Source organism: Condylura cristata, unplaced genomic scaffold, assembly GCF_000260355.1.
Source record: "Condylura cristata isolate star-nosed mole 26May11 unplaced genomic scaffold, ConCri1.0 scaffold00009, whole genome shotgun sequence".
Taxonomy (NCBI): Eukaryota; Metazoa; Chordata; class Mammalia; order Eulipotyphla; family Talpidae; genus Condylura; species Condylura cristata.
The window spans coordinates 49,299,660-49,312,871 of NW_004567110.1; the positions used below are offsets into that span (position 1 = coordinate 49,299,660).

Consider the following 13,212-nt stretch of genomic DNA (forward strand, 5'->3'; position numbering starts at 1 on the left):
TTATCTCCCCCCCTCCCCCTCCAATTTACTTAAATTTGCATACAAGAACCATTGTACAGGCAAGAGGTACTGGGGGTGAAAGAATTCGCCAGAGACACAGTGGGGAGCAAAAGAGGCGGATCTATTGAAATACACTGCTAAGGGGAGCAGCAGGTGAGACAGGAGAGGTCTGCTACACTATGTGGGTCACCTCCTGGCTGCGGATTGAACTTGTGCTGCAGTGGCTTGCTGACAGCTTCATAGTGTTGTGCTTTTAACCTGTTGGGCCACCAGAGAGAACCCTGTCTTCCCTTTCTTATATAGTTAACATGTTATTCAACTAAAGATTTTGCTTGTGTTGAAGTCACATCGATACTTAAAAGATCCAAGTATTGAATTGACTTCAAACTCACTGTTACTTCAGTTTTTTTAATGGTGAAGAGGATTTTAAGTTCTTTGCCACTCGGAGTGAATCTGGCATTATGTTCTAATTTTAGCCTTTTCCGTAAATAAAAACTTGTCATTAGAGGTTAGAACCTTTTTATGTTTTGCTTTAAATCCTGGATCCCTTTGTGAAGAGAATTTTCAGTATGTCAATTTAGGAGCATATTTCAGTCCAGTTTAAGACATTTTATGACTTAGTTTTTCAGGAGTAATACCTCTGATATAAGATGCATTTTATAAATGCATTTAATGATATCTAACATGCAATATACTATAAATAAAAATCACTGTAATAAAATGTGGCCACACAACTTTAAAATACCTCATTTTACCTGGAGATTTTCAAACAGTTCCATAGAAATGGTGGTCAAATCTTCTTGCTAAAAGTTTGGATGACATTATGTCCTTTATTTTTTTAATGCTTTTTTCCCCTATGTTCTTTTAATTTTTTTTTTTTTTTTGCCTATTGATCTTAGCCAAAAGACAAAAAAAAAAGTTTTTAATGTCATTTTAAAGTTTATTACAAATGTGCAGTGTGTGGTTTATAAAATATTTTAAATGTAAAAACAAAAAAGTCCATAAATATGTTCATATATTTGTTAGATTGAAATGAGATGGGGCTTACAGAAAATTTGTAAAAATATTAACTGTTAAAAAAAAAATAGTTAACTGTACCTAGATACCCTACCTTGATTCTCCAAATTTTAATGTTTTACCAGATTTGCTTAACATCCTCTAATGTTATTTTGGCATACATGTGTTCATAACATATATTCATTGTGAAAAATGTCTTGTAGGATCAAAAAAAGTGCTCTTTGTCAAGTTTAATGCTTTAACTTAGGACTAAAATTCTACTTTCTTTTATCAATACACAACCACTGTTCTGCTATATTATCTGGTTTAAATCTGTCTAGTCCTTTGTTTCTGAAATATGTTTTGTGAACTAATTGAAAATTTTTTAAAATTATTGTGCTGAGTCCATTTGTATTTATTAGTGTGATTGGTATATTTATTTCCTCTTAGCTCATTTACATTGTAGTTACCATATGTTTGTTTTGAAATTTTCTTCAAATACTTATATCAAAAATTTGACTTTCTAAGTGATTGCCTTTGCATTTCTACTATTAAAAAGTGTTTTGAATTAATTGCCTGTCTAAACTCTTTACTTGTTACTTTTTAATGGTATCTTTTGACTCCAACCTTCTATGTGTTTTGTCGTCATTAAACTTTTTTTGCTTACCTCTTCTTCCTTTTTCTAGGTTGCACATTACTTCTGTTCTATCAGAACATTTACATATTCCATTCTCTTTTCACTTTTGCTTTATACTTTAATGTATAGTTAATACATAAAAAGTGTAACAGTAATCCCCTGGCTAAGTTTTTCCAGTCACCTAGTTTAAGCTCATTGTCTTGTAGATTGATCAAGAATGACTCAACTATTCCTTGAGTTCTTTTCGTGTTTAAGATATTTTCAGTAATTTTGTGCTTGAAGGACAGTGGAACTGATTTGTAGTTTATCCTGGTTCATCTTTTCTTTAGATATTGAAAATATTGCTGTTTTTGCCTTGATATTTATAGTTTCTGAGAAATCTGAGCCAACTGGACAGTAGTAGTAATTTACTTACTGTATTGAGAGCACTCTTCCATAAAGCCATTTTCCTGCAGTATCATTTTTAATGACTGCAGTTATGTTCCACATCCTTTGTAGTTTTTTTTTTTTTCAGTGTCTTTTTGGTGATTATTTAACACAGAGTCAGCACTTTCTTTTTGGCTCTGCTGAGGAATCCATATAACTAGATTTTTTTTCTACTTGAATTTTTTTGTTTCTAATTTTTGAAAGTTATGTTGGACAGTATTTTTAAACTTCTTTGCTTAACTACATAAAAGATTATTTCAATATTTTAAATTATTTTGATTTCCTTGATTATTAAATTACAGTGGGAGAATTACTGAGTCAATGTGTGTACATTGGATAGAATTGCTACATGGGTTATCCTTTCCAATTCTAAATAACTAAAAAAAAAAATCTTGAACCATCTTAAGTCTTTGAGATTGTTATAAGATAGAGGATTGGGGAAAATCTTTTACTTGCATTTTTCCTGTGAAACAGTCTTTACCTTTATGTCAGACATAAAAGGGTTAAGAGCCCCATTTTGCTTCCATAGAATAGAAAGATTATTTAATACATAGTCTTTTTTACTATTTTATATCACTGTTGTTTCATCAGGAAACAATAAATTGAAAAGTTATGAGTTCTTCTTAATGTGTTTTTAAAATTTGTGTAATATTATTAATTTAATCTTCTATTATGTGTCCCATTGATTCATTCTGTTTTTATTTGCTGCAAGTATTACAAATAATAATCATAGTGATAAGGGGTGACAAAGACATCCTCTTCTTTTTAACTTTTAAGTTTATGAGTGCCTGTAACCAATGTATCCTCATACTTTACACCTTGTGGTTGTCTAATATTTAAAGTAACAGAACTGCAGTGACCTTTTCAATAAATTTTGAACAGCTCTCAGAAAATGCTGAGACATCAACTTAAAAAAGTCTTCCTGCAATACAAAGCCAAAATCATTAGATGTAATTTATCTCTGTGGTCAGCAGTAATCCAGATAAGCACCTGTAACAGTAAATTGAGTGTTCAGAAAAACTACCAGATTAGCACCCCTGAAGTCGAAGTTTTGTGGGTCTAAACCCTATAGTCAGAAACTAAAGTATTTCTATTAAATCAGTGAACAAATAGAGTACAAAATTTTTTTGAGGTTTCGTAGAAGACATAGAATCCCTGTTCTTGAAAAAGAAGAAATAGGAAATTATGGTCAGGAGAAAGAGTAAAAGTGCCTTGAAAATAGAGAGGAAAAATGGATTGTTGCAGGGAAGAGTCTTCATAAAGATGACAGTTAAACCTTTAGAGAATAGGAATTTGAAAGCATACAGGTGAAGTTCTTCAGATTACGGGAAAGGCATTTTAAAAAGAAAATAAGCTGATGGTGGTAGGCTGAGTGGGAACAAATTTCAAAGGCCTTGAATAAATGTTAAAGGGTTTAAACTTAATTGAGTCCTGAGATTTAATTAAGTCCTGAGGTGAAATGAGGATTATTTTCTTAGAGGTTTGTACTTATAACTTATTCACTTAATAAAAAGCCATCAAATCTCTGCTATCCAGTTACTTGCCATGTTACTCTGAATTTAATTAAAGGTAAATAAAATTTGGGATTTTTTTATTTTAGTTTTTCAAGTGCTCAGTACTATATATGGCTAGTAGTGCAGGAATTACCATCAACACAGAAAGTTCTGTTGGAGACCATCGCACTGGTTGTTTATGTGAGGGACTTCGGTAAGATTTAAAAATTTTAAGAACAAAAGCTTCGGTTAGAGCTGTCATTTTATGATATACATGCTTACTAAAAGATGTATAAAATGTAAGAAGCAGACTCAGTTTAAATTTACTAAGAAATTTCTTTGAATAACTGTAATATGAATGATCCTCTCTTAATTTGTTTTCTCCTTTTGGATTTTCGAACACTTTGTTTTCTTGAAGGCCAGGGTACCGTCAAACAAAGTGAATGTTTGTTAATCACAGACATGACATCTTGGGCTTTTTAGATGGTTTCCTGTTTAATTAGTGATTTTGAATTGTGTGCTTTTAAATCACCTTAGTGATATTTTGAATCTCAATGAACCATGTTAGAATAATTTATTATAGCCTAGATACTATTACATTATTGATTATTCTAGGATTCATTGGTATTTCTTAAAAATTCAAGAAAGCATCACAAAGAAGAAAAGAGACTCCTCAAAGTTTAGGAATAAAATTACAGAATCATTAGATGTGGCAAAGATAATTTATTAATTTAATGGCTTTTTTTTTTTTTTTTTTGAAGGACTACAACTCCAGGAGAAACAAAACTGCTGGCCTCTGAAATCTATGACATTCTTCAATCTTCCAACATGGCGGATGGTGATAGCTTCAATGAGATGAATTCACGCCGAAGGAAAGCTCAGTTTTTTCTGGGAACCACAAACAAACGTGCCAAAACAGTGGTTTTGCATATAGATGGTCTCGATGATACGGTAAGACTTACAAACACAAAGATCATTCAAAAACTGACAAAGAACTAGACAGAATAGACATTTAAACATCATTCATTAAAGTGTACAGAAAATCATTAAGGTTATGTAAGATTCAAATAATACTAACAACTAACTTCGTATAATTGTATTTATAGAATACCTTACTGAAAGCAAGATAATATTCTTTCATGTGTATATGGAACATTTACCAAGATATAGTGTATTGTAGGCTATGTGACAATTCTTAATAAATTTGAGAGAAATAGAACCATGCAAAGTTTGTTTTTTGAACGCAGTGAAAACCGAGTTACATATCAGTAACAGAAACTTGAAAGATCCCCTAAATATTTTGGACACTAAATAATACATTTCTAAAGTTATGTGTGGATAATTGGAGACATTAGAAAACATTCTGAACTGAACAAAAATGAAAATGTCGTATCAGAGTTTATGGGAAGTAGTGTTTGAAAGAGATTAACACCAAATACCTAGATGTTCATTTACATAAGAGAAATAGGCTCAATGACTTAAACTTCTACTTTAAGAAACTAGAAAAAGAGTAAATCTCAAGTTAATAGGAAAGAGGCAACAGTAGAAATCAGAGGAAAAATAAGAGAAAAATCAGTGAAATCAAAAGTGAATCTTTGACATGATAAATAAAAATAATAAATGTAGCAAATGTTCCATTGTTTCTTCCCTGTGTTTTTTCTGTCCTCTTCTTACCTCAGAGTTTCAGGGATTTCTGTTGCATGGATATTCAAGCATGTGATATCTCAGAATTTGCTCCTTTTCTCTTAATTTCTTGTTCAACCTTTTTTCTTTTTAAGATTTACTTATTTGTGCGTACAGAACTTGGGTACAGGCCAGAGGTGCAGGGGTGATGAGAGAATTCACCAGAGACAGAGTGGGGAGCAGAAACAGGTTGACTGTCGAAGTACACTGCTGAGGGGAGCAGTGGGCGGGTCAGGAGAGGTCTGCCACTCCATATGGATGGATCACCTCCATTTGGGGGGGAGGGATCAAACTCATGTGGAAATGGCTTTAGTTTCTTAGTGTGGTGCTTTAAACCTGCTGTGCCACCAGGGAGGGCCCTCTTTTTTAATCTGTGTTACCTTTTGGATAGTTTCTATTCCTGTATTTGTTAAAAGTTTTCTTCGGCAGGTATTTAATTTTCTGTTAATGTCATCTGCACTGTTCTTAATTGTACCCATCTAGAAGTTTAATTTGGGTCTTTTTTGATTCATTTTCACTGAGTATGTCATAAATCTTTTAAATATGTTTATACTTTTCTCTCTACTTGAACATATTCAAACAAAATTTGGTTAGAATAATTGTTTTAGTGTTATCTTCTAATTCAATCATCTGCAATATTTCAGTTTCTATTCCTTGGTTTTTTTATATTATTATTACAGGTTGTAATTTCTTCTTTGTGTGACTGATAATTTTTGATTGGATAGCATGGCAAATTTTACTTTATTGGGTATAACATACATGCAGAGCTTTTAAATACTCTTGGATTTTTTTTTCAGGATCACAGTTAAAGTTACTTGCAAATAGCTCTTTTTGAGGCTTGCTTTAACCTTTGTTAGGCAGGACCATAGTATCCTTTAACCTAGGGATAATGATTTTCTCACTACTGAGGCAATAAATCTCCTCTGGGTATTCTGTTCCTACCCTATGAAGATCAAGATTTTTCCTCCACTCTGACTGATTGGAACAGTAAGTATTCCTAGCCTTGCTTGAGCCTATAGAATTATTCCCGACTATTCCTTGCCAGCCTGACTTTTTACCCTCAGTGTTTGCATTGAATCTCACTTAGCTGAAAACCTGAGGGGCACTCATTAGCACATGCTTTCCGTCTGTGTGGCCCTGTTCCTCTGCCCTCTTCTGTGTTCTGTCCTGTGAATTCTAGCTCCCTGAACTTCCTTGAATTTTCACTGTTTGTCCCCAGCTTCACAAAACTGCTGGTTCTGAATGGGTTTCCCCTTTCTGAGTTGCAACTTGGAAGTTTCCTGTGTAACATGTTGGTGTAATTGTGGCGCTCACTTCGTTTATTTTCCTTTTTTGTGAATGCTTGTTTTCTAATATCTGGAAACCATTGTTTTATTCACTTTATTTTGTCCGTGATTTGGTTGGTTAAGTCTGGAGGGTAAATCAGATTCTTGTTACTCCATCTTGACTGGAGTTGGAAGTTTCCTTGAGATTATCTTGAGCATAATAAGTTATATAACTTTACACACACACACACACACACATATATGTGTGTGTGTGTATATATAAGAGACAGAGAGAGAGAGGTAACAACTGGCAGATTACCATTTATGTCTTTAACTATGCCAAGTAGGTTACATTAGAATATCCACAACATTTTCTAGTTGTAGTGTAGGATTACTTATACCTTAAGATACAGGATTCATTAAGAAAGGGCAGGGAAGAGGCTTTCATACACATATTATTCATTACATGGCCAAGTAAGTTAACACTTATCTTACTGGGACCACAATGTCTGACGTGGCTAGAAAGTAAGTTCTGGTAAATTTTAGTAAATTGAACGGAGGTTATTAGAATATATAAAATACATACAAACAAAATACATTTTAATAAATTTGGGTAATACAGTTCACGAATCAAATACTGTAGCACAAACCAAAAATAAAACCCAACAAAGCACACACAAAAGTATTGTCCATGTCATATGAATGCGATTACTAAAATCCAAAATATTAGCAAGTTAACTTTAACACTGTATTAAAATGTTAATATCAATAGTATATGAAACTTGATTTTTTTTCCCCTCAACTGTGGAGTCTTTAGAAATTGGTAACCACTACCTTTGTTCTTATAATTGACACTCTCTTAGTATGTACATACCCTCACATACTTTTCTATTTCCCACTGCAAGACAGTTAATTTTGACTTATCTACCTCTTTACCCAAATCCTAAATTTACCTACGTAGGGTTTTCTCAACCAGATTTTGGCTCTGGATCAGTCAATAGGTTATTCATCTTCTGTAGCTAATTCTTGATCCTGTTTGCTTTTTTGAAGCTCTAACATTTTTTCCGGAAATAACTTCCTGACATCAAATCTTAGTATTGAATTTTCCTTAGTGCACCATTCCCTAGGCTGCGCATGTTGAAATATGTTAATTTGTGTTAAAACAAAGATGAATTGGCTTCATGAATCTGGTTCTTACTGTCACATATAGTTGGAATTTAGTGCCAGGCTCTTTGCCTGTGATAAACTAGGCTAGTTGCATAGTTGCTTTTCTTTTGCTTTCCTCGTATTTAAAATATGGAATCAGACTAGACCATAGAAGTATCCTAACAATATGCTGTATATGCTACAGAAATATTCTTCAATTTTAAGTTTATTTGATGTTGAATATGTGAAAGAAGTGAGTATAAACCTGTTACCTATAGGAGCTTTATAGAACCTTTAAGAATCACTGCACTAGCTGAGCCTCCATGGATTTACATTGCTGCCATGTATCACTGGATCCCAGATCCCTGTCAACAGAATGTTGAAATGTAGAAATGGAAATGTGATTTAAGTAGGAAGATAAGCAATGATATAAATTGTTTTGAACAATGAGGGAGTGAGTTGGAAGACTGACTTTACTAGATAGAAGAGAAAGGATTGAGTAATTCAAAGGTAGATTTTTTGAATTTGTGATCCAGAGACTTGGGATCAACTGCACGCTACTGTCCTCCTAAGAAGTAAGTGAATGAAAAGCTGGTCTCTGAAGAAACAGATTTAATGATGGCAAATTGATATATTGCTAGAGAGAGAAATGGATGAAGAGAAACTGTAGTTTTTAATATATTTTCTGTTTGGATCACTTGATACCCAAGTAAATATGTCTGATAGATAAATGAAAATAGTTATATTTATAATATGTCTGTGCTTCTACATGGTGATAATGGCTGGAGTGATGAGAATAGTCCACTGAGGGACAGTGTAAAAAGGAAATCACTTAATTTTAGACATTGGATCTTACAGTTAAGATGAGATAGGGATGATGGTGTAAGTTGAGGACCAAGGCAGTGTGATACTGGTGTCAGATAAGCATTGAAGGGTGTTGATTATGTTGTATTGTTTTAGGAAAATGAGAACCAAAAAGGGAATGGTGATAACCCTTGAATGTTGTGGTGACCATTGATATGCCATTAGTGAAAAACACAGTAATATTTATAATAACCAGGTGCTTTAAAGAATGCCCACTAACTCTAACTTCCGTCTACTAGATTTTACCTACATATTTTTAAGATAGACCAGAATCAGCAATATTGTTTAAAATGCCAGATAGTGAATATTTTAGGTTTTGCAGGCTGCACTTTTTGCTATTACTATTACCTCTGCTGTAGCACGAAAGTAGCTTCAGACAGTATATAAATAAATGTGCATGACTGTGTTTAGTAAACTACTTACAGAAACAGCTGGCAGGCTATAGATTACTCATCCTTTAGTTAGAGAAACCTCTGCTATTCAGCATGTTTTCTCTATTCTGTTGGATATGCTTAAGATTTAAACAAGCATTGGCTGACTTTTTTCTGATTAAAATTAAGTATTAGGAATAAAGTTTTTAAAATCTAGCTTGAATTACAAGTCTGTTAACCTCATTTGTTTTCATAAATTTACTAAGCACCACCCACTCTGTGCCCTCAAATGTGAGATGGTAAAACAGACTTGAATATTCCCCTTTCTTCTCCCTGCTCAACACAACAGTTACATCATTACAGTTTGAGTTGACTTACTATGTTGCTTCTGCTGTTTTGTCAGCATTAACAATTTGATTTTACTTTTGCAGTCTCGGAGAAATCTGTGTGAAGAGGCTTTGTTAAAAATTAAAGGCGTTATTAGCTTTACTTTTCAAATGGCCGTTCAAAGGTGTGTGGTGAGAATCCGTTCAGATCTGAAAGCAGAGGTGAGTATTTTAAATGACTATGTTTGCAGTTACAGGTAAACAAGTCATTGTTCATAACTATACCCTTGTAATCTGGCGTAGGCTTTGGCATCAGCAATAGCATCAACGAAAGTTATGAAAGCTCAGCAAGTTGTGAAAAGTGAAAGTGGAGAAGAGGTAAAAATTTTTAAGTTTCTTTACATCTGACTCTTACTCTTGACTGTTCTTTATGGCTAGCAGATAGTATTTCTAGATTATTAATTGCTAAATAGAAAAGAGTGATTGGACCAATTATTATAATGTTACTTAGTTAATACTTTGAGAAGTAAAATTGCATCTGGTTTTAAAGTATTTTCTAACTAATAGTTTTGCCAATCCAGAAAATAAAAGTTGAGTTCCACCACTGGTCATGTAAATATAGGAAACTATATTTGCCTGTTACTACTTTTTCGATTAGCTTTGTGATAGTGATCAGGAAAGCAAATCTATATGCCTTAAGCTCATTTGAGACTCCATACAAGGAGATTCAGGCGCCCACAGTAACCAAATACCTGCATTATCATCTTTACTAAGTAGAGAGAGGTTTGCACACTTATCCATAGAACCTAAGAGGAAGAATTATCTGAGTTTTCATGTGTAGTTTCTGCCTTTTTGTGCATACACAGTGCTAAGCAATTGGTCCATCTTCATGTAAGAGGAAATTTTTTTGAAAGAATTGTGCCCCAGAAAATAAATGAAGTGATCAGAATGAGGAGTAAAGTTAGCCTCCAACTTAAGACCGTTATCAGTTAGGTTTGATTATGTAATAACTGTCAAAATGTTCTGTCTCAGATGCTGGTCCCTTTCCAAGATACACCTGTGGAAGTAGAGCAGAATACAGAGCTGCCTGACTACCTGCCTGAGGATGAGAGTCCCACGAAGGAGCAGGACAAAGCAGTGTCCCGGGTTGGCTCACACCCAGAAGGTGGAGCTAGCTGGCTGAGCACAGCTGCAAACTTTTTATCCAGATCATTTTATTGGTGACTTCAATTTGTGGCTCAAGGACTGCGTGAACCAACAAGGGGCCAGTTTTCCATTGTTGTGGTGAACTGTCAAGTGCAATTTGCAATAAGTTATCATGAAAAGTTTTTAGATTATGATTGTGTATGCTGCATTTTACTTTTTTTTTTTTTTTTGACATTTACCGCAGTGGTAAAAAGGACAGAGGCTACAAGTGGAGTTGCTTTATGAAGGTATTTTGGTTCTATTTTCCTTTGTTTAATTGCCTCACTTTTATAAAAACATGGGTCCACCGTAAAACCAAACATGTGCAGCTTTATATTTTATTTTACATGAAGCACGTGATTAGGAAAACCTGTTTTCTCCTTAAGCCTCAGGACCTATCTGAAGAAAAGTTTTTTAGTTCAAGTTGTGCATGAATTACTGAACATTCTTCTTTGCTTTCCTTCATGAAAGATTCTTGCTTTGGTACTCCTCGCTGAAAGTTAAAAACATTTCTCAACACCCCTTGCCCCGTCTTGTGCCTTTTTTATTTTGCCAACCATGTTATAAAAAAGATATCACTAATGACATTTTGTGGATTAAAAATATATTCATTTGAATGTAGTGGTCCTCTAAAAATATAACTTAGCAAGCAAAAGCTTTGCAATTTGTTGTTATAATTTTAATACAAAATGAGTCATGAAGAAGGAAACATGTATTATCAGCAAAGTGCTATTGAAGACTATTTGAATGTGACTAGCCGTGGTTCTGACTGCTCTTCATTTTGGTTTATGTCAGCTCTTGAGAGTATTGTCCACCATAATATTGGGAGCAACTCTGGGGCTTACTCTGTGATTATATACAAACCCCTGGGGAAAAATATAGTAGTAAAAAACTGACAAACTTGAAAAAAGATAACAAAAGGTGAATGCCTGTAATGCCATGGTGCCATTTGGTAGTGTCTAAGCTACAAATTGCTTGGCAGATGCCTATTCAGTAGGTGTTTCCTTATATTGCCTTTTATAAAATCTGAACATGTGGTCACACTGAATGAAAAAAAAAAAAAAGACTCAAATAATTGCTTATGAAGAAATAAAGCCAGCATTGGTCTACTCATTCTTGTTTCTTATGTCTAGCCAGAAAATAAAAATTTTCAATGGAGGTTAAGATAAGTAGGTATACATATATACAACACATATATTTTGGTAGATAAGAGCTAACTACATATATGTAATGCTTTATTAAATTTCTGAAATATTTGGCAACTAAAATTTTCTTTTTGGAAATCCAGATAAATTTTAGTATTAATATGGTTATAAACTAATAAATTGAAATTCTTTTCATCAACATGTAGAGCTGCTATTTTACTACATAGGGAATGTGGAGTGAAAATTGGATCCTGGAGGGTTTTCTTGTATCTCATTGCTTCTCTTTTAGAGAAAATTTAAAGCATCCAGTGTTACTGGAGAAAAATATGTGAAATGCCATCAGCAATAAGATTTTAAGTTCACACACCTTGGGCTCTCATTTCATGTTACACATACAACTGAAAATAATAAGCTTCCCAGACATGTATTGCTTCAAATGCACAATACAACTTGCTACCAGAACCAGATACGTTGGGGAAAAAAACAAACAGAAACTCCTTTCTATAGCCATTACAACAACGTTTATTCTAACAAGTTTGTATTTTGTTTTGCATTGCCACACATCTGCTTATTTTAAAAAGTACATCCCTTTGGTGGTAATGGTACAGTATACGTCGGTTTTACAGCTTGCTGTTTGTGTGTTCTAATTCTGAGTGTTCTTTTATTCCAAGTCTTAGAGCAATTAAGGCAACTGTAATGACAGTTTTTTGAAATATATTGTAAAATAATAAAAGGTAACAATTAAAATTGGAATGGATATTGCGGTTTTGTGGTATAAGCATTATTGATCACTCTGAAGCCTTTTCGTAGCCATGCTGCCTGAAACCTTCCTCCCTTTCTGTAGGTGTGTTATTTGATTAACTCCCATGCATCTTTCATTTGTCTTCTATCCATAACCACACCTGCCACTCCCCAGGATTGGATCAGCTGCTTTTGTATATATCACTGCAGTGTTATATGACATTGGATTAAAAGTATACTTAACAGTGTCCTCCTCTTAGAGAATGAGGAGGATCAGGAGTTATATCTGGCTGGTAAAAAGTGCTCAAGTTATTTTTAGGAGAATAAAAGAATTTTGAAAATGAGTAAGAATAGATGGGAGGTACTCATTGACTTGGGCAAATAGGAAAAATTCTATGAAAATGCATGTTTTTTATTTATTGGTTAAGTTTAACAGTCCTTTATTTTGTCATTGTTTTTATTTTTGAATATGGGAGGGCACATTCATGAAATTAATATTTATAATTTCCTGACTCTTAGAGAATTGCTACAGTTGACTATTATATAAATCTGTGGTTTTAATATCTTATAACTTACTAACTGTATAATTTAGTAGTTTAGTCTCTAGGTTTTTCTCCACTTATAAAAATGGAGGTAATGACTGTACTTCATCACATTATTATGATCTAGTGAACTCATGAATGATTTAAAACAAAATTCACAAATGTAAATGACATTTTTTATTGTTACTAGAAATTTGACAGGATTCTCTTCTTGCACTTCATTTTTAAATGAGACACTGTACCTTTCTAATCACACTTCATGTGACTTTCTACATCCAGTCGGTTTTACTCAGGCCTTTGATTTCTATCCAGACTTTGTCCCTAGAAGAATTTATCTGTTTTAAGAATACTTTTGTGTAGGTAACTCCTCAATATCCATTGTACCATCATCT

At 33.5% G+C, this 13,212-nt stretch overlaps 1 protein-coding gene across 2 annotated transcripts in view; it reads left to right on the forward strand.

Annotated features, from left to right (window-relative positions):
- Window positions 1–11,456, forward strand: part of ARMC1 (armadillo repeat containing 1) — a 26,997-nt gene extending 15,541 nt beyond the window's left edge. For both annotated transcript variants that reach the window (XM_012723085.1, XM_004679840.2), the window contains exons 5-8: window positions 4,314–4,503; window positions 9,313–9,429; window positions 9,511–9,585; window positions 10,240–11,456. In XM_012723085.1, the coding sequence (XP_012578539.1) occupies window positions 4,314–4,503; window positions 9,313–9,429; window positions 9,511–9,585; window positions 10,240–10,431 (574 nt within the window). In that variant the 3' untranslated portion in view covers window positions 10,432–11,456. The remainder of the gene's footprint in view (window positions 1–4,313; window positions 4,504–9,312; window positions 9,430–9,510; window positions 9,586–10,239) is intronic.
- The last annotated feature ends 1,756 nt before the right edge of the window (window positions 11,457–13,212 follow it).